Source organism: Lepidochelys kempii, chromosome 24, assembly GCF_965140265.1.
Source record: "Lepidochelys kempii isolate rLepKem1 chromosome 24, rLepKem1.hap2, whole genome shotgun sequence".
Classification (NCBI taxonomy): Eukaryota; Metazoa; Chordata; order Testudines; family Cheloniidae; genus Lepidochelys; species Lepidochelys kempii.
In genome coordinates, this window is record NC_133279.1 from 17,543,499 (window position 1) to 17,562,915 (window position 19,417).

General features: G+C 49.4%; 1 protein-coding gene across 1 annotated transcript in view; it reads right to left on the minus strand.

Moving 5' to 3' along the window:
- Window positions 1-2,053: 2,053 nt before the first annotated feature.
- LOC140902985 (phospholipase A2 inhibitor and Ly6/PLAUR domain-containing protein-like) overlaps window positions 2,054-19,417 on the minus strand; it is a 45,353-nt gene continuing 27,989 nt past the window's right edge. Inside the window, exon 4 of the mRNA XM_073323567.1 lies at window positions 2,054-2,214. Coding sequence (XP_073179668.1) covers window positions 2,054-2,214 — 161 coding nt within the window. The remainder of the gene's footprint in view (window positions 2,215-19,417) is intronic.

The window sequence follows — 19,417 nt, forward strand, 5'->3', positions numbered from 1 at the left end:
GTTGTCATAAATATAAAGGGAAGTGTAAACCCCTTTATAATCCCTCCTGTCCAGAGGAAAAATCCTCTCACCTGTAAAGGGTTAAGAAGCTAAAGGTAACCTCGCTGGCACCTGACCAAAATGACCAATGAGGAGATGAGATGCTTTCAAAAGCTGGGAGGAGGGAGAAAAACAAAGGGTCTCTGTTTGTCTGATGCTTTTGCCGGGGACAGAACAGGAATGGACTCTTAGAAGTTAGTAAGTAATCTAGCTAGGTATGTGCTAGATTATGATTTCTTTAAATGGCTGAGAAAATAGCTGTGCTGAATAGAATGGATATTCCTGTCTGTGTGTCTTTTTGTAATTTAAGGTTTTGCCTAGAGGGATTCTCTCTGTTTTGAATCTAATTCCCCTGTAAGGTATTTGCCATCCCGATTTTACAGAGGTGATTCTTTTCTACTTCTATTAAAAGTCTTCTTGTAAGGAAACTCAATGCTTTTTCTTTGTTCTAAGATCCAAGGGTTTGGGTCTGTGGTCACCTATGCAAATTGGTGAGGATTTGTACCAAACCTTCCCCAGGAAGTGGGGTGCAAGAGTTGGGAGGATTTTGGGGGGAAAGACGTTTCCAAACTACGTTTTCTCAGGAACCCAGATAAAGTTTGGTGGTGGCAGTGGAAATCCAAGGGAAAGGGTAAAATAGCTTGTACCTTGGGGAAGTTTTAACCTAAGCTGGTAAAAGTAAGCTTAGGAGGTTTTCATGCAGGTCCCCACATCTGTACCCTAGAGTTCAGAGTGGGGAAGGAACCTTGACAATGCCGTAGGGATGCTAACGAAGAACTTTAGCACCAGAAAAGTGCTGACCCCAAAGGCAGGGGCATCGCGTGTGCAGACCACCGCGTTCCTCCCTCCCCCCATCGAAGGCAAAGCCCACGTGGGTGGGGGCCCTGCCACCTTCTTCTCTGGGAGAAGAAGCTGTAAGGATGGATTGAGGTAACCCTGCCTCGCTGGGCTGGCTGGACGCTTACAGGGACCGGAACCGGATGCAAAGCGGGGATCCCTGGAGACCGTCTGGGGGCACCTGAAAAGACTTTGGAAAATGGCAGTTTCTTCCTTCACCGCCACCGTTTGGAATTACAGACTGCGACTCACCCGGGCATGAATTTTACCTGAGATTCCTACAGACCTGGCTGCCAGCGTTGCCTTTGGTGGAGGATCTGGGGTCCCGTGGCTCTGGGGTAAGTGACCGGTCTCCTGGGGCAGGGGACAACCTGGGTGGGCTGGTTTGGGGTGTACGTGAACTTTCCTCACAAAGTCCGGCTTGTCTGAGAGTATCTGAGGGGACTGGCTGTGACTCCGGGGGCAGACGGGGGCAGCGATCCAGGAGTTCACGCTGGGTGAAATCTGCTCACAGAGCACCACCGGTTGGGGGGATCTGCCCTGTTTCCTGACACCTTCCCTGAGCCCGGCACACCCAGTGGAGCCGCTCCAGAGAGCGGGACGAACTGAGCCCTGCAAAATCAACCTAGAAGGACATTTCTCCCCTCCAGGGCTTTCCCGCCCGCCTGGACAGCTGGGTGAGCCACAGCCTCTCCTTCCCACAGCCCTCCTTCCCCAGGGGAGCTCAGCCAGCCGGTGCCTTTCCCCCAGCCACGGGCCTTGCCTTGGGGGAGGGGGTCTAGGCAGGACTCCTGGGTTCCATTCCCTGGCCCTGCAAGGGGAGAGGGGTCCAGTGGTTAGAGCAGGGGGCTTGGGAGCCAGGACTCCTGGGCTCTATCCCTGGCTTTCAGAAGGGAGTATGGTCTGGTGAGTTACAGGGTGGGGTACTGGGAGTCAGGACTCCCGGGTTCCCTTCCTGCCAGCATCACTTGTGCACAGATAGGGGTGGGGGGGACCGGTACGCGACGGTCAGGGGATAAGGAGCTAGGGGGGTACTTTCCTCACAACTTGCTTTATTCAGCCAATGCACAAAATTAACCCGCAATCTCCCCCAAAGAGAAGCAGCAGCCCGTGGCTACTGAAGGGAGGCGCACTGCAGCCCAGCACGCAGCAGAAGGGGAGGATGCCAGGCCGGGGCTCAGGGCTCCCCGATGCCTCCACCGGCCCTGGGAGCTAGGTAGCACTTGGCCTGGCTCAGGATCTCCGGCACGCCCTGGGTGTATTTCTTCACCAACGCTCTCTTCACGCAGGCGCCAGGGGAGCCACATCCAGCCGCAGTCTTCCTCAGTTTGATGTTACCTGGACAGGGGGAGAGACGTGATCGGGGGTTCCCAATTCCCCCCCCCGTGACCCTCATGAGGTCTCTCACATACTCCCCTCCCAGCAGGACTGCACCCGGCTCTGCAGGCAGACTGGGGTCTAGTGCTCAGAGCAGGGGGCCTGGAACAACATGAGAACATAAGAGGAATGGCCCTCCTGGGTCAGACCAAAGGTCCATCTAGCCCAGTATCCTCTGGCCAATGCCAGGTGCCCCAGAGGGAATGAACAGAACAGGGAATCATCCAGTGATCCATACCCTGTCGCCCATTCCCAGCTTCTGGCAAACAGAGGCTAGGGCCACCTTCCCTGCCCATCCTGGCTAATAGCCACAGATGGACCTGTCCTCCAGGAACTTCTCTAGTTCCTGTTTGAACCCTGTTATAGTCTGCGCCTTCACAACTTCCCCCGGCAATGAGTTCCACAGGTTTCTTGTGCATTGTGTGAAGCAGTACTTCCTTTGGTTTGTTTTATACCTGCTGCCTGTGGTGACCACTCGTTCTTATGTTAGGAGGAGTAAATAACACTTCCTTCTTTACTTCCTCCAGATGCTTCAACCTTCTTTAGACCTCGATCATACCGCCCCTTAGCCGTTTCATTTCCAAGCGGAAGAGTCCCACTCTTATTAATCTCTCCTCATATGGCAGCCATTCCATCCCCCTCATCATTTTGGTTGGCATTTTCTGAAGCCTTTCCAATTCCAATACATCTTTTTTGAGACAGGGCAACCACATCCGTCCGCAGTGTTCAAGCTGTGGGCGTCCCATGGATTTATATTGAGGCAACACGATCTTTGGGGTTAGATCTCTGTCCTATTCTCTGTCCCTTTATGAATGATTCCCATCATGTGTTTGCTTTTTTGACGGCCGCTGCACATGGAGTGGATGATTTCAGAGAACTCTCCACAGTGACTCCAAGATCTTTCTTGAGTGGTAAATTCGACCCATTATTGTGTATGTCTACTTGGGATTACGTTTGCCCATGTGCATTACTTTGCATTTATCAACATTGAATTTCCTCTGCCATTTTGTTGCCCAGTCACCCAGTTCTGAGAGACCCTTTAGTACCTCTTCACAGTCTCCTTTGGACTTTAATATCTTGAGTAGGTTTCAGAGGAACAGCCGTGTTAGTCTGTATTCGCAAAAAGAAAAGGAGGACTTGTGGCACCTTAGAGACTAACCAATTTATTTGAGCATGAGCTTTCGTGAGCTACAGCTCACTTCAGCGGATGCATGCCATGGAAACTGCAGCAGACTTTATATACACACAGAAAATATGAAACAAAACCTCCTCCCACCCCACTGTCCTGCTGGTAATAGCTTATCTAAAGTGATCATCAAGTTGGGCCATTTCCAGCACAAATCCAGGTTTTCTCACCCTCCACCCCCCCACACAAATTCACTCTCCTGCTGGTGATAGCCCATCCAAAGTGACAACTCTCTACACAATGTGCATGATAATCAAGTTGGGCCATTTCCTGCACAAATCCAGGTTCTCTCACCCCCTCACCCCCTCCCAAAAACCACACACATAAACTCACTATCCTGCTGGTAATAGCTCATCCAAAGTGACCACTCTCCCCACAATGCGCATGATAATCAAGGTGGGCCACCCCCAGCACAAATCCAGGCCTTCTCACCCCCCCGACCTCCATACACACACAAACTCACTCTCCTGCTGGCAATAGCTCATCCAAACTGACCACTCTCAAAGTTTAAATCCAAGTTAAACCAGAACATCTGGGGGGAGGTGGGGTAGGAAAAAACAAGGGGAAATAGGCTACCTTGCATAATGACTTAGCCACTCCCAGTCTCTATTTAAGTCTAAATTAATAGTATCCAATTTGCAAATGAATTCCAATTCAGCAGTTTCTCGCTGGAGTCTGGATTTGAAGTTTTTTGTTTTAAGATAGCGACCTTCATGTCTGTGATTGCGTGACCAGAGAGATTGAAGTGTTCTCCGACTGGTTTTTGAATGTTATAATTCTTGACATCTGATTTGTGTCCATTTATTCTTTTGCGTAGAGACTGTCCAGTTTGACCAATGTAAATGGCAGAGGGGCATTGCTGGCACATGATGGCATATATCACATTGGTGGATGTGCAGCTGAACGAGCCTCTGATAGTGTGGCTGATGTTATTAGGCCCTGTGATGGTGTCCCCTGAATAGATATGTGGGCAGAGTTGGCAACGGGCTTTGTTGCAAGGATAAGTTCCTGGGTTCGTGGTTCTGTTGTGTGGTATGTGGTTGTTGGTGAGTATTTGCTTCAGGTTGCGGGGCTGTCTGTAGGCAAGGACTGGCCTGTCTCCCAAGATTTGTGAGAGTGTTGGGTCATCCTTTAGGATAGGTTGTAGATCCTTAATAATGCGTTGGAGGGGTTTTAGTTGGGGGCTGAAGGTGACGGCTAGTGGCGTTCTGTTATTTTCTTTGTTAGGCCTGTCCTGTACTAGGTAACTTCTGGGAACTCTTCTGGCTCTATCAATCTGTTTCTTCACTTCCGCAGATGGGTACTGTAGTTGTAAGAAAGCTTGACAGAGATCTTGTAGGTGTTTGTCTCTGTCTGAGGGGTTGGAGCAAATGCGGTTGTATCGCAGAGCTTGGCTGTAGACGATGGATCGTGTGGTGTGGTCAGGGTGAAAGCTGGAGGCATGCAGGTAGGAATAGCGGTCAGTAGGTTTCCGGTATAGGGTGGTGTTTATGTGACCATTGTTTATGAGCACTGTAGTGTCCAGGAAGTGGATCTCTTCTGTGGACTGGACCAGGCTGAGGTTGATGGTGGGATGGAAATTGTTGAAATCATGGTGGAATTCCTCAAGGGCTTCTTTTCCATGGGTCCAGATGATGAAGATGTCATCAATATAGCGCAAGTAGAGTAGGGGCTTTAGGGGACGAGAGCTGAGGAAGCGTTGTTCTAAATCAGCCATAAAAATGTTGGAATACTGTGGGGCCATGCGGGTACCCATAGCAGTGCCGCTGATCATAGAATCATAGAATCATAGAATATCAGGGTTGGAAGGGACCCCAGAAGGTCATCTAGTCCAACCAATCATCCGGGACTTCCCCCGTTCGCCACGAGTTTTCAAAGATAATGGCCAATGGCTCTGCAATCACAGCCGCCAATTCCTTCAGCACTCTCGGATGCAACTCGTCCGGCCCCATGGACTTGCAGAAGGCCAGCTTTTGTAAATAGTCCCTAACCACCTCTTTCTCCACCGAGGGCTGGCCATCTACTCCCCATGTTGTGATGCCCAGCGCAGCAGTCTGGGAGCTGACCTTGTTCGTGAAGACAGAGGCAAAAAAAGCATTGAGTACATTAGCTTTTTCCACATCCTCTGTCACTAGGTTGCCTCCCTCATTCAGTAAGGGGCCCACACATTCCTTGAACCTCCTGATGAGGTTCAACTAGCAGATCTTAAACATAAAAAAGAAGCTTACAAGAAGTGGAAGGTTGGACATATGACCAGGGAAGAGTATAAAAATATTGCTCGGGCATGTAGGAATGTTATCAGGAGGGCCAAATCGCACCTGGAGCTGCAGCTAGCCAGAGATGTCAAGAGTAACAAGAAGGGTTTCTTCAGGTATGTTGGCAACAAGAAGAAAGCCAAGGAATGTGTGGGCCCCTTGCTGAATGAGGGAGGCAACCTAGTGACAGAGGTTGTGGAAAAAGCTAATGTACTCAATGCTTTTTTTGCCTCTGTTTTCACAAACAAGGTCAGCTCCCAGACTGCTGCACTGGGCATCACAAAATGGGGAAGAGATGGCCAGCCCTCTGTGGAGATAGAGGTGGTTAGGGACTATTTAGAAAAGCTGGACGTGCACAAGTCCATGGGGCCGGACGAGTTGCATCCGAGAGTGCTGAAGGAATTGGCGGCTGTGATTGCAGAGCCATTGGCCATTATCTTTGAAAACTCGTGGAGAACCGGGGAAGACCCGGATGACTGGAAAAAGGCTAATGTAGTGCCAATCTTTAAAAAAGGGAAGAAGGAGGATCCTGGGAACTACAGGCCAGTCAGCCTCACTTCAGTCCCTGGAAAAATCATGGAGCAGGTCCTCAAAGAATCAATCCTGAAGCACTTGCATGAGAGGAAAGTGATCAGGAACAGCCAGCATGGATTCACCAAGGGAAGGTCATGCCTGACTAATCTAATCGCCTTTTATGATGAGATTACTGGTTCTGTGGATGAAGGGAAAGCAGTGGATGTATTGTTTCTTGACTTTAGCAAAGCTTTTGACACCGTCTCCCACAGTATTCTTGTCAGCAAGTTAAAGAAGTATGGGCTGGATGAATGCACTACAAGGTGGGTAGAAAGCTGGCTAGATTGTCGGGCTCAACGGGTAGTGATCAATGGCTCCATATCTAGTTGGCAGCCGGTATCAAGTGGAGTGCCCCAAGGGTCGGTCCTGGGGCCAGTTTTGTTCAATATCTTCATAAATGATCTGGAGGATGGTGTGGATTGCACTCTCAGCAAATTTGCGGATGATACTAAACTGGGAGGAGTGGTAGATAAGCTGGAGGGGAGGGATAGGATACAGAAAGACCTAGACAAATTGGAGGATTGGGCCAAAAGAAATCTGATGAGGTTCAACAAGGATAAGTGCAGGGTCCTGCACTTAGGACGGAAGAACCCAATGCACAGCTACAGACTAGGGACCGAATGGCTAGGCAGCAGTTATGCGGAAAAGGACCTAGGGGTGACAGTGGACAAGAAGCTGGATATGAGTCAGCAGTGTGCCCTTGTTGCCAAGAAGGCCAATGGCATTTTGGGATGTATAAGTAGGGGCATAGCGAGCAGATCGAGGGACGTGATCGTTCCCCTCTATTCGACATTGGTGAGGCCTCATCTGGAGTACTGTGTCCAGTTTTGGGCCCCACACTTCAAGAAGGATGTGGATAAATTGGAGAGAGTCCAGCGAAGGGCAACAAAAATGATTAGGGGACTGGAACACATGAGTTATGAGGAGAGGCTGAGGGAGCTGGGATTGTTTAGCCTGCAGAAGAGAAGAATGAGGGGGGATTTGATAGCTGCTTTCAACTACCTGAAAGGGGGTTCCAAAGAGGATGGCTCTAGACTGTTCTCAATGGTAGCAGATGACAGAACGAGGAGTAATGGTCTCAAGTTGCAGTGGGGGAGGTTTAGATTGGATATTAGGAAAAACTTTTTCACTAAGAGGGTGGTGAAACACTGGAATGCGTTACCTAGGGAGGTGGTAGAATCTCCTTCCTTAGAGGTTTTTAAGGTCAGGCTTGACAAAGCCCTGGCTGGGATGATTTAACTGGGAATTGGTCCTGCTTTGAGCAGGGGGTTGGACTAGATGACCTTCTGGGGTCCCTTTCAACCCTGATATTCTATGATTCTATGATCACCTCTGAGCTCCTCAATGGACCCCCAGGTGCTCCATCCTCCCCTTTTGTTCCATCCACCCCACCCCCAACTAATCTCATCTCCCCACCCCTGATAAAATCCTCTCTTCTGTCTGATCCAGGCCCCACAGCCACCCAATGCAAATCCCCATCTCATCCCATCCCCCGTCTATGACATTACCTTTCCAGGCTGAGCAGTCCCTGCTCCTGGAGAGGAGCGGAGACTATTGGTTAGAGTAGGGGGAGGGGCTGGGAGCCAGGACTCCTGGGTTCCACCCCTGGCTTCAGGAGGACAATGGTGTCTACACTTAGTAGAAATCTTCTTTCACTCACCCAGCCTCATCTCTGCCACGACGGTGACGCAGGTCCCTTCTGAGGGGGCACAGGGCTGCAGGGGGCCGGAGCACGATTGCTCTCTGGACGCACACACCTCGCATTGCAGAGCGCTCCCTGGAGGTTGGAAAAATCCCTTCTCAGTACAAACCGCGGCTCCCCAACCCTCCCCAGGCAGTGCCCGTGGGCGAAATACCACCACCAACCAACTGTGGGAGTTGTTACCACCAATGCCTCCTCACTGAACGTGTGGGCAGGCAGATCTTGGAGAAATGCCACCTGCTTTTGCAGCAGTTCTGCCCAGTTCCATTTAACTCTCCGGATGGGGAAAGGCATCTTGCTAGCTGGTCATTTGTATCTTACTCAAAACCGCAGACAAGTCAGTTTGCTGCCTGAGTGTCTGTGGCTAGAATACATTTTCAGCTGCTGACGTGGCTGTCTGGGGTGCAGCTTGTGCCTGTGAACAAACCCCACACGTCTGTGTAGACAGAAAAACAAGACTTCGGCTGCTCTGAAGAGGATTTTCTGCCTGGCTTTGCAGTGAACCTTTCACACACACACACACACCCCGCGGTCACTCTCTGCTCCAGGCCTCTGCCTCTCAGAGTTACGTCAGCTCAGCCACACTCGACTTCAGCCCACTTTTCATCGCTGATCCTGCCAATTCTCTTCTTCAGAATACGATTGATGCTTGTTAAACCTTTGGATAGATGGCTGTGCACCTCCAGCCAGCGATCCCAGGAGCATCAACTCTTTCCTCTCCAGAGCGTGGGGGACTTTAAATTCATGACGTGAGCGTAAGGTAGTTTTAAGAAAGAAAAAAAGAAAGAAAGAAAGGAAGATTTTCCCACTTTGGTTTTTTTAGAGCTTTCATGTGGAAACATCAATTAAACCTTAGAACACCTTCCCCTGCCCTTCTATGTCCCTAGATGGTTGCAAAGTTATATTATCCCTATCAAAGAAATATGGAAACTGAGGTAGAAAAAAGATGTGTTCAATTCAGGGTTAGAACCAAGAAGACAGCTGAGAAGTCCTCACTCCTGACTCCCAGCCCACTCTAACCCACGAGATCCCACTCCTCTTTCAGAGCCACGGACAGAACCCGGGAGTCCTGATTTGCAGCCATCTCCGCTCAAACTCACTACACCCCAGCCCGCTTCTACAGCAGGGGAATGAGCCCAGAACTCCTGGCTCCCAGCCCCCACCCGTTGCACCCCCATTCCCCTTTCAAACCCGGGGAATGAAGCCAGGAGTCCTGGCAGGAATCTCAGCGCTGACAGGCAGGGGAACATTTCTAGGCAGGACGACATGTGGACGGGGGTGCTGCTCCTCATCGGGATGACCCCAAGCTTGGGCGAGAGATGGAGGAGGAACGAGAAGAAGGAAGGACAGACGGACTCAGACCCGCTGGCCAGGCCCCTAGCGTGGGCTGTGGGAGTCCCAGGCTCCAATCCCTGCTCTCCCCGAGTCAGCCGGGGGACGTGGCTCCGGGTTTTCCTCTCGCTGGTTTTACCCACAAATTCCATCCTGACCCCAGAATCCGCCATCGACAGCAGCACGTTCCCCAAGTGAATTCCCGACCCCACCACCCGGCTCCCTGTGCCCGGGGACGGACGGGACTCACCTATGGCCAGGAGAGCGGACAGCAGGCAGAGGGGCAGAGCCACCCACATGGTGCCTGGATGTTAGCTGCAGTGAGCAGAACAGCGAGGAAGCATCTGGCTGTGGTTTTCTCAGGCAGGTTGGCAAATACCTGCCTGTGGCGGTTCAATACAAGACAGGACACGGCTTTAGGCAAGCAAGCAGGCTGGTCTGCTGATGGGATCACCCCTGTCAGCTTTTCCACCTCTCCCCCCTGCGCATCACATACCCCAACCAACCGCAAAAGGCATCAACAAAGGAAATAATATGACTTTGATTAATATTCCTATTTACTAGCCTCTATCTACTACAATCTTCATTCTCAGGCCTTGAGCTTCGGCCGAGGAAGCTTCCCACGGCTGATGTCCTTATTTTGACTTCCCAGATGGTCCATGTTTTCATGGTCCATGTCCTTGGATAGAACAGAGCAATGTGTGCATTGCTCCTACACAACAGTCAGGGTGTGCCCTGACTGTTTCCAGGTGCATGAACGCTACATGAACCCTTCACCTGCCCCCTGGGGGATCGGCTGGGGCTGCCCCATGACATCCTGGTGGACCCGGAGATGGGAGATTTCACAACCCTGCATGTCACATTGGCTGATCAGGTGATGCAATGTGTCTTGAGGCCAATTCCCTTGTGCGTTAGTGGAGATCAGTGGTTCTCAGCCAGGGGTCCGTGTACTCCAGGGGTACACACAGGTCTTCAGGGGGTACATCAGCTTATCTTGATGTTTGCCTCATTTTACAACAGGCCAGATATAAAGCACTAGTGAAGTCAATACGAGCTAAAATTTCCTGACACAATGGCTTGTTTGTGCAGCTCTATGTACTATCCACTGAACTGTACGAACAATATTTATATCCCAGTGGAGTTATCTTATCATTACACGGGGGAACTGAGAAAGGAAGCTATTTGTCAGTCACAATGTGGCCGTGACACTTATGTATTTTTAGAATAACATAAGAAAGGACCTGTCATAAATATAAAGGGAAGGGGAACCACCTTTCTGTCCCCAGAGCTATAAAATCCCCCATGCCCCGTGGCAAAACACTTTCACCTGTTGTCATAAATAGAAAGGGAAGGGTAAACTCCTTTATAATCCCTCCTCTCCAGAGGAAAAATCCTCTCACCTGTAAAGGGTTAAGAAGCTAAAGGTAACCTCGCTGGCATCTGACCAAAATGACCAATGAGGAGATAAGATGCTTTCAAAAGCTGGGAGGAGGGAGAAAAACAAAGGGTCTGTGTCTGTCTGTGTGATGCTTTTGCTGGGGACAGAACAGGAATGGACTCTTAGAACTTAGTAAGTAATCTAGCTAGGTATGTGCTAGATTATGATTTCTTTAAATGGCTGAGAAAATAGCTGTGCTGAACAGAATGGATATTCCTGTCTGTGTGTCTTTTTGTAACTTAAGGTTTTGCCTCGAGGGATTCTCTCTGTTTTGAATCTAATTCCCCTGTAAGGTATTTGCCATCCTGATTTTACAGAGGTGATTCTTTTCTACTTCTATTAAAAGTCTTCTTGTAAGGAAACTCAATGCTTTTTCATTGTTCTAAGATCCAAGGGTTTGGGTCTGTGGTCACCTATGCAAATTGGTGAGGTTTGTACCAAACCTTCCCCAGGAAGTGGGGTGCAAGGGTTGGGAGGATTTGGGGGGAAAGGCGTGTCCAAACTACCTTTCCCAGTAAACCCAGTTAAAGTTTGGTGGTGGCAGTAGAAATCTAGGGGCAAAGGACAAAATTAATTTGTACCTTGGGGAAGTTTTCACCGAAACTGATGAAAGTAAGCTTAGGAGGTTTTCATGCAGGTCCCCACATCTGTACCCTAGAGTTCAGAGTGGGAAGGAACCTTGACATGGTGGCAGAGTGGTGGGATTAACCTGAAATCATTTTGAGATCAATTTGAGATTTTTTTGAACCAGAAAAATGGATTTTAAAAAGGAAATATTTTTTTTCCTTTGGGGCTGCTGGAAAGGAGGTCCAACTGAAAGCAACTAGTTTTTTCTCTGCTTTGGGGCCAGAGCAGAGACAAAAGGGGATTATCTTTGTGAATTGCAGGTTTTCTTTGCCTGGAGGCAGAGAAGTTAATCTCCTGCAGGGAAATGCACAGTCTTCGAAAACCTGAGGTTTTGTTTCCCCCTACAACTAAATGGGAGGGGGGGGTGTTCTACCCATTTCCCTGGAGACAAAAGTGGCAGGGGTTTTTTTTTTTTAGGATTCTGATTTTTTTTTTTTTTAAGAAGGAGCACAGATTTGAACACAAATTTTTTTTTCCTTTGGGGCTGCTGATAAGCAGGTTTCCAAGTAGTTGGAGGTTTTTTGCTTTGATTTGGGGCCAGAGCAGAGACAAAGGGAATTGTCTTTTTCTGTAGGCTGACAATCACTAACAGAGAATAGGTATCCTATTCCAGCACAGCAAAATTTTACAGCCAAGTTTTGTTTGTTTATTTCCAAACCTCCGGTGTAAAGTTAGTTAAAAACAGAGAGGTTAGGATGACAGAATCCACGGCTCAACAAAAGCTGGAAGTAGCCAGATTTCAGGCTGAGGAAAAACATAAGGAACATGAAAGACAGATAGAACTCATGCGGCTGGAGAAGGAGGTACAGGAGGCTGCCCACAGGAGGGAAATGGAGGCAAGGAAGCATGTGGAGGAGGAGAAGGAAAAAGAGAGGAAGCATGAACTGGAGATGGAGCAAGTAAAGACTCAGCAGAATATACCAACAAACCCTAGCAATCCTTCTCCAGGTAGCACTTCCCATCCCAGAAAGTTCCCCACCTACAAGGCAGGCGATGATACCGAGGCCTTCTTAGAAAACTTCAAAAGGGCCTGCCTTGGGTACAGCATCTCTACAGACCAATACATGGTAGAGCTGAGGCCGCAGCTCAGTGGACAATTAGCTGAGGTGGCGGCTGAAATGGCTAAAGAACACATGAACAAGTATGAACTGTTTAAATCCAAGGTGAGAGTCAGAATGGGGATAACACCCGAGCATTCTCGTCGGAGCTTCAGAGCCCTAAGGTGGAAACCAGACGTGTCATTTACCCGACATGCCTACCACATTGTAAATCACTGGGATGCCTGGATATCAGGAGCAAGTGTTGAATCTCCAGTAAATTTGCCCTTCCTAATGCAAATGGAACAATTCTTAGAGGGTGTTCCTGAGGAAATAGAAAGATACATCCTAGATGGGAAGCCCAAAACTGTAATCGAGGCAGGAGAGATCGGAGCCAGATGGGTGCAGGTGGCAGAGAAGAAGAAAACTTGTCGCAGTTGGAGCAGAGACCAGAAGGGACAACCCCAGACCACACCCTATTACCGGGGGTCACCCAAGGCCCCACCTACCTCTCAAAGAACCCTCCAGACACCTTATCGTCCCACCACCCCGTTCTCCAGCAACCCACATCGCCCCAGTGACCCCTCAGCTGGACGATGTTTTAAATGTAACGGGCTGGGGCAAGTAAAGGCCAACTGCCCCAAGAACCCCAACAGATTACAGTTCATTGCACCGGAATCACACCAAAGATCCACAGGCCCAGATACCTCCCAGATACCCTTGGAGTGGAGGGAAACTGTGCGTGTGGGTGGGAAGAAGGTCACCGCGTGGAGGGACACCAGAGCACAAGTGTCAGCTATCCATGCTTCCTTAGTGGACCCCAATTTAATCAACCCAGAGATCCAAGTGACGATTCAACCCTTCAAGTCCCACTCTTTCCATTTGCCTACAGCCAAATTGCCTGTCCAGTACCAGGGCTGGTCAGGAACGTGGACTTTTGCAGTTGATGATGATTATCCCATCCCCATGCTGTTGGGGGAAGACTTGGTCAATCATCTGAAGTGGGCCAAGAGGGTGGGAATGGTCACCCGCAGCCAGGCTAAACGAGCCGTGAGGCCTAGCTCTGTTCAGGAAACTTCTCTCAGGAGCCGGTCAGAGGTGATGGACCCGGACCCCAGCCCAATGTCTGCAACAGCACTAGTGGATCCAGTCCCAGAGACCCAGATGGAACCAGTCCCAGAACCAGAACCAGAGGAACAACCAGCACCAGACCCATTGCCAGCACTGAATCCAGTACTTGCAACCTCAACACCAGAGGGCCCCACCGAACCTGAACCAGCAGCAGCCCATAACCCTACACAAGAGGATCAGCCAGAGCCTGAACCCCAATATAGTGTCCCAGCGGAGAGCGGTTCACAGTCAACGGAAACAGCCCCATCCCCTACATTGCTCCAGAGGGACCAAGCATAGGTCCACAATCCAATGAGGAACTGATGTCTCCAGCATCAAGGGAACAGTTCCAGATGAACAGGAAGCGGATGAAAGCCTCCAGAGAGCTTGGACGGCAGCACGGAGCAATGCACCGCCTCTCAGCTCTTCTAATCGATCCAGGTTTGTTGTAGAAAGAGGACTTTTATACAAGGAAACTCTTTCTGGTGGACACCAGGAAGACTGGCATCCTCAGAGACAGTTGGTAGTTCCAACTAAATACCGGGCCAAGATCTTGAGCTTAGCCCACGATCACCCTAGTGGCCATGCTGGGGTGAACAGGACCGAAGACCGTTTTTGGGGGGCCATTCCACTGGGAGGGAATGGGCAAGGATGTTTCTACATATGTCCGGTCTTGTGAAGTATGCCAAAGAGTGGGAAAACCCCAAGACCAGGTCAAAGCCCCTCTCCAACCACTCCCCATCATTGAAGTTCCATTTCAGTGAGTAGCTGTGGATATTCTGGGTCCTTTTCCGAAAAAGACACCCAGAGGGAAGCAGTACAGACTGACTTTCATGGATTTTGCCACCTGATGGCCGGAAGCAGTAACTCTAAGAAACCCCAGGGCTAAAAGTGTGTGCCAGGCACTAGCAGACATTTTTGCCAGGGTAGGTTGGCCCTCCGACATCCTCACAGGTGCAGGGACTAATTTCCTGGCAGGAACTATGGAAAACCTCTTGGAAGCTCATGGGGTAAATCACTTGGTTGCCACTCCTTACCACCATCAAACAAACGGCATGGTGGAGAAGTTTAATGGGACTTTGGGGACCATGATACGTAAATTCGTAAATGAGCACTCCAATGATTGGGACCTACTGTTGCAGCAGTTGCTCTTTGCCTACAGAGCTGTACCACATCCCAGTTTAGGGTTTTCCCCATTTGATCTTGTATATGGCCGTGAGGTTAAGGGGCCATTACAGTCGGTGAAGCAGCAATGGGAGGGATTTACACCTTCTCCAGGAACTAACATTCTGGACTTTGTAACGAACCTACAAAACAGCCTCCGAACCTCTTTAGCCCTTGCTAAAGAAAACTTACAGGATGCTCAAAAAGAGCAAAAAGCCTGGTATGATAAACATGCCAGAGAGCGTTCATTCAAAGTAGGGGACCAGGTCATGGTCTTAAGGCGCTCCTGGCCCATAAAATGGAAGCATCGTGGGAAGGGCCATTCACGGTCCAGGAGCGCCTGGGAGCTGTTAATTATCTCATAGCATTCCCCACCTCCAACCAAAAGCCTAAGGTGTACCATATTAATTCTCTAAAGCCCTTTTATTCCAGAGAATTAAAGGTTTGTCAGTTTACAGCCCAGGGAGGAGACGACGCTGAGTGGCCTGAAGGTGTCTACTACGAAGGGAAAAGTGCTGGTGTGGAAGAGGTGAACCTCTCCATGACCCTTGGGCTTATGCAGCGACAGAAGATCCAGGAGCTGTGTACTAGCTACACGCCGACGTATCATTGTATCAGACAATGTATACCTTCAGATCAGCGGCACTGCTATGGGTACCCGTATGGCCCCACAGTATGCCAACATTTTTATGGCTGATTTAGAACAACGCTTCCTCAGCTCTCGTCCCCTAACGCCCCTACTCTACTTGCGCTACATTGATGACATCTTCATCATCTGGACCCATGGAAAAGAAGCCCTTGAGGAATTCCGCCATGATTTCAACAATTTCCATCCCACCATCAACCTCAGCCTGGTCCAGTCCACACAAGAGATCCACTTCCTGGACACTACAGTGCTCATAAACAATGGTCACATAAACACCACCCTATACCGGAAGCCTACTGACCGCTATTCCTACCTACATGCCTCCAGCTTTCACCCTGACCGCACCACACGAACCATCGTCTACAGCCAAGCTCTGCGATACAACCACATTTGCTCCAACCCCTCAGACAGAGACAAACACCTTCAAGATCTCTGTCAAGCTTTCTTACAACTACAATACCCACCTGCGGAAGTAAAGAAACAGATTGATAGAGCCAGAAGAGTTCCCAGAAGTTACCTACTACAGGACAGGCCTAACAAAGAAATAACAAAACGCCACTAGCCGTCACCTTCAGCCCCCAACTAAAACCCCTCCAACGCATTATTAAGGATCTACAACCTATCCTGAAGGATGACCCAACACTCTCACAAATCTTGGGAGACAGGCCAGTCCTTGCCTACAGACAGCCCCGCAACCTGAAGCAAATACTCACCAACAACCACATACCACACAACAGAACCACTAACCCAGGAACTTATCCTTGCAACAAAGCCCGTTGCCAACTCTGCCCACATATCTATTCAGGGGACACCATCACAGGGCCTAATAACATCAGCCACACTATCAGAGGCTCGTTCACCTGCACATCCACCAATGTGATATATGCCATCATGTGCCAGCAATGCCCCTCTGCCATGTACATTGGTCAAACTGGACAGTCTCTACGTAAAAGAATAAATGGACACAAATCAGATGTCAAGAATTATAAGATTCATAAACCAGTCGGAGAACACTTCAATCTCTCTGGTCACGCAATCACAGACATGAAGGTCGCTATCTTAAAACAAAAAAACTTCAAATCCAGACACCAGCGAGAAACTGCTGAATTGGAATTCATTTGCAAATTGGATACTATTAATTTAGGCTTAAATAGAGACTGGGAGTGGCTAAGTCATTATGCAAGGTAGCCTATTTCCCCTTGTTTTTTCCTCCCCCTCCCCCCCCCCAGATGTTCTGGTTTAACTTGGATTTAAACTTGGAGAGTGGTCAGTTTGGATGAGCTATTACCAGCAGGATAGTGAGTTTGTGTGTGTGGTTTTTGGGAGGGGGTGAGGGGGTGAGAGAACCTGGATTTGTGCTGGAAATGGCCCAACTTGAGCTCATGCTCAAATAAATTGGTTAGTCTCTAAGGTGCCACAAGTCCTCCTTTTCTCTATGTTTTGAATCTAATGTTTTGAAAGACAGGCAGGGCAGAAAAGGTGGGGGAGTCGCACTGTATGTAAGGGAGCAGTATGAATCCTCAGAGCTCCAGCATGAAACTGCAGGAAAAACCTGAGTGTCTCTGGATTAAGTTTAGAAGTGTGAGCAACAGGAGTGATGTAGTGGTGGGAGTCTGCTATAGACCGCCGGACCAGGGGGAGGAGGTGGACGAGGCTTTCTTCCGGCAACTCGCAGAAGCTACTAGATCGCACGCCCTGGTTCTCATGGGTGACTTTAATTTTCCTGATATCTGCTGGGAGAGCAATACAGCGGTGCACAGACAATCCAGGAAGTTTTTGGAAAGCATAGGGGACAATTTCCTGGTGCAAGTGCTAGAGGAGCCAACTAGGGGGGGCGCTTTTCTTGACCTGCTGCTCACAAACTGGGAAGAATTAGTGGAGGAAGCAAAAGTGGATGGGAATCTGGGGGGCAGTGACCATGAGTTGGTTGAGTTCAGGATCCTGACGCAGAGAAGAAAGGTAAGCAGCAGGATACGGACCCTGGACTTCAGGAAAGCAGACTTCGACTCCCTCAGGGAACTGATGGCCAGGATCCCCTGGGGGACTAACATGAAGGAGAAAGGAGTCCAGGAGAGCTGGCTGTATTTCAAGGAATCCCTGTTGAGGTTACAGGGACAAACCATCCCGATGTGTCGAAAGAATAGTAAATATGGCAGGCAACCAGCTTGGCTTAACGGTGAAATCCTAGTGGATCTTAAACATAAAAAAGAAGCTTACAAGAAGTGGAAGGTTGGACATATGACCAGGGATGAGTATAAAAATATTGCTCGGGCATGTAGGAATGAAATCAGGAGGGCCAAATCACACCTGGAGCTGCAGCTAGCCAGAGATGTCAAGAGTAACAAGAAGGGTTTCTTCAGGTATGTTGGCAACAAGAAGAAAGCCAAGGAATGTGTGGGCCCCTTACTGAATGAGGGAGGCAACCTAGTGACAGAGGATGTGGAAAAAGCTAATGTACTCAATGCTTTTTTTGCCTCTGTCTTCACGAACAAGGTCAGCTCCCAGACTGCTGCGCTGGGCATCACAACATGGGGAGTAGATGGCCAGCCCTCGGTGGAGAAAGAGGTGGTTAGGGACTATTTACAAAAGCTGGCCTTCTGCAAGTCCATGGGGCCGGACGAGTTGCATCCGAGAGTGCTGAAGGAATTGGCGCCAGTCTGTGATTGCAGAGCCATTGGCCATTATCTTTGAAAACTCGTGGCGAACGGGGGAAGTCCCGGATGACTGGAAAAAGGCTAATGTAGTGCCAATCTTTAAAAAAGGGAAGAAGGAGGATCCTGGGCACTACAGGCCAGTCAGCCTCAACTCAGTCCCTGGAAAAATCATGGAGCAGGTCCTCAAAGAATCAATCCTGAAGCACTTACATGAGAGGAAAGTGATCAGGAACAGTCAGCACGGATTCACCAAGGGAAGGTCATGCCTGACTAATCTAATCGCCTTCTATGATGAGACTACTGGTTCTGTGGATGAAGGGAAAGCAGTGGATGTATTGTTTCTTGACTTTAGCAAAGCTTTTGACACCGTCTCCCACAGTATTCTTGTCAGCAAGTTAAAGAAGTAAGGGCTGGATGAATGCACTATAAGGTGGGTAGAAAGTTGGCTAGATTGTCGGGCTCAACGGGCAGTGATCAATGGCTCCATGTCTAGTTGGCAGCCGGTATCAAGTGGAGTGCCCCAGGGGTCGGTCCTGGGGCCGGTTTTGTTCAATATCTTCATAAATGATCTGGAGGATGGTGTGGATTGCACCCTCAGCAAATTTGCGGATGATACTAAACTAGGAGGAGTGGTAGATACTCTGGAGGGCAGGGATAGGATACAGAGGGACCTAGACAAATTGGAGGATTGGGCCAAAAGAAATCTGATCAGGTTCAATAAGGATAAGTGCAGGGTCCTGCACTTAGGACGGAAGAACCCAATGCACCGCTACAGACTAGGGACTGAATGGCTAGGCAGCAGTTCTGCGGGAAAGGACCTAGGGGTGACAGTGGACGAGAAGCTGGATATGAGTCAGCAGTGTGCCCTTGTTGCCAAGAAGGCCAATGGCATTTTGGGATGTATAAGTAGGGGCATAGCGAGCAGATTGAGGGACGTGATCGTCCCCCTCTATTCGACATTGGTGAGGCCTCATCTGGAGTACAGTGTCCAGTTTTGGGCCCCACACTACAAGAAGGATGTGGATAAATTGGAGAGAGTCCAGCGAAGGGCAACAAAAATGATTAGGGGTCTGGAACACATGACTTATGAGGAGAGGCTGAGGGAACTGGGATTGTTTCGTCTGCAGAAGAGAAGAATGAGGGGGGATTTGATAGCTGCTTTCAACTTCCTGAGAGGTGGTTCCAGAGTGAATGGTTCTAGACAATTCTCAGTGGTGGAAGAGGACAGGACAAGGAGTAATGGTCTCAAGTTGCAGTGGGGGAGGTTTAGGTTGTATATTAGGAAAAACTTTTTCACCAAGAGGGTGGTGAAACACTGGAATGTGTTACCTAGGGAGGTGGTAGAATCTCCTTCCTCAGAAGTTTTTAAGGTCGGGCTTGAGAAAGACCTGGCTGGGATGATTTAATTGGGGATTGGTCCTGCTTTGAGCAGGGGGTTGG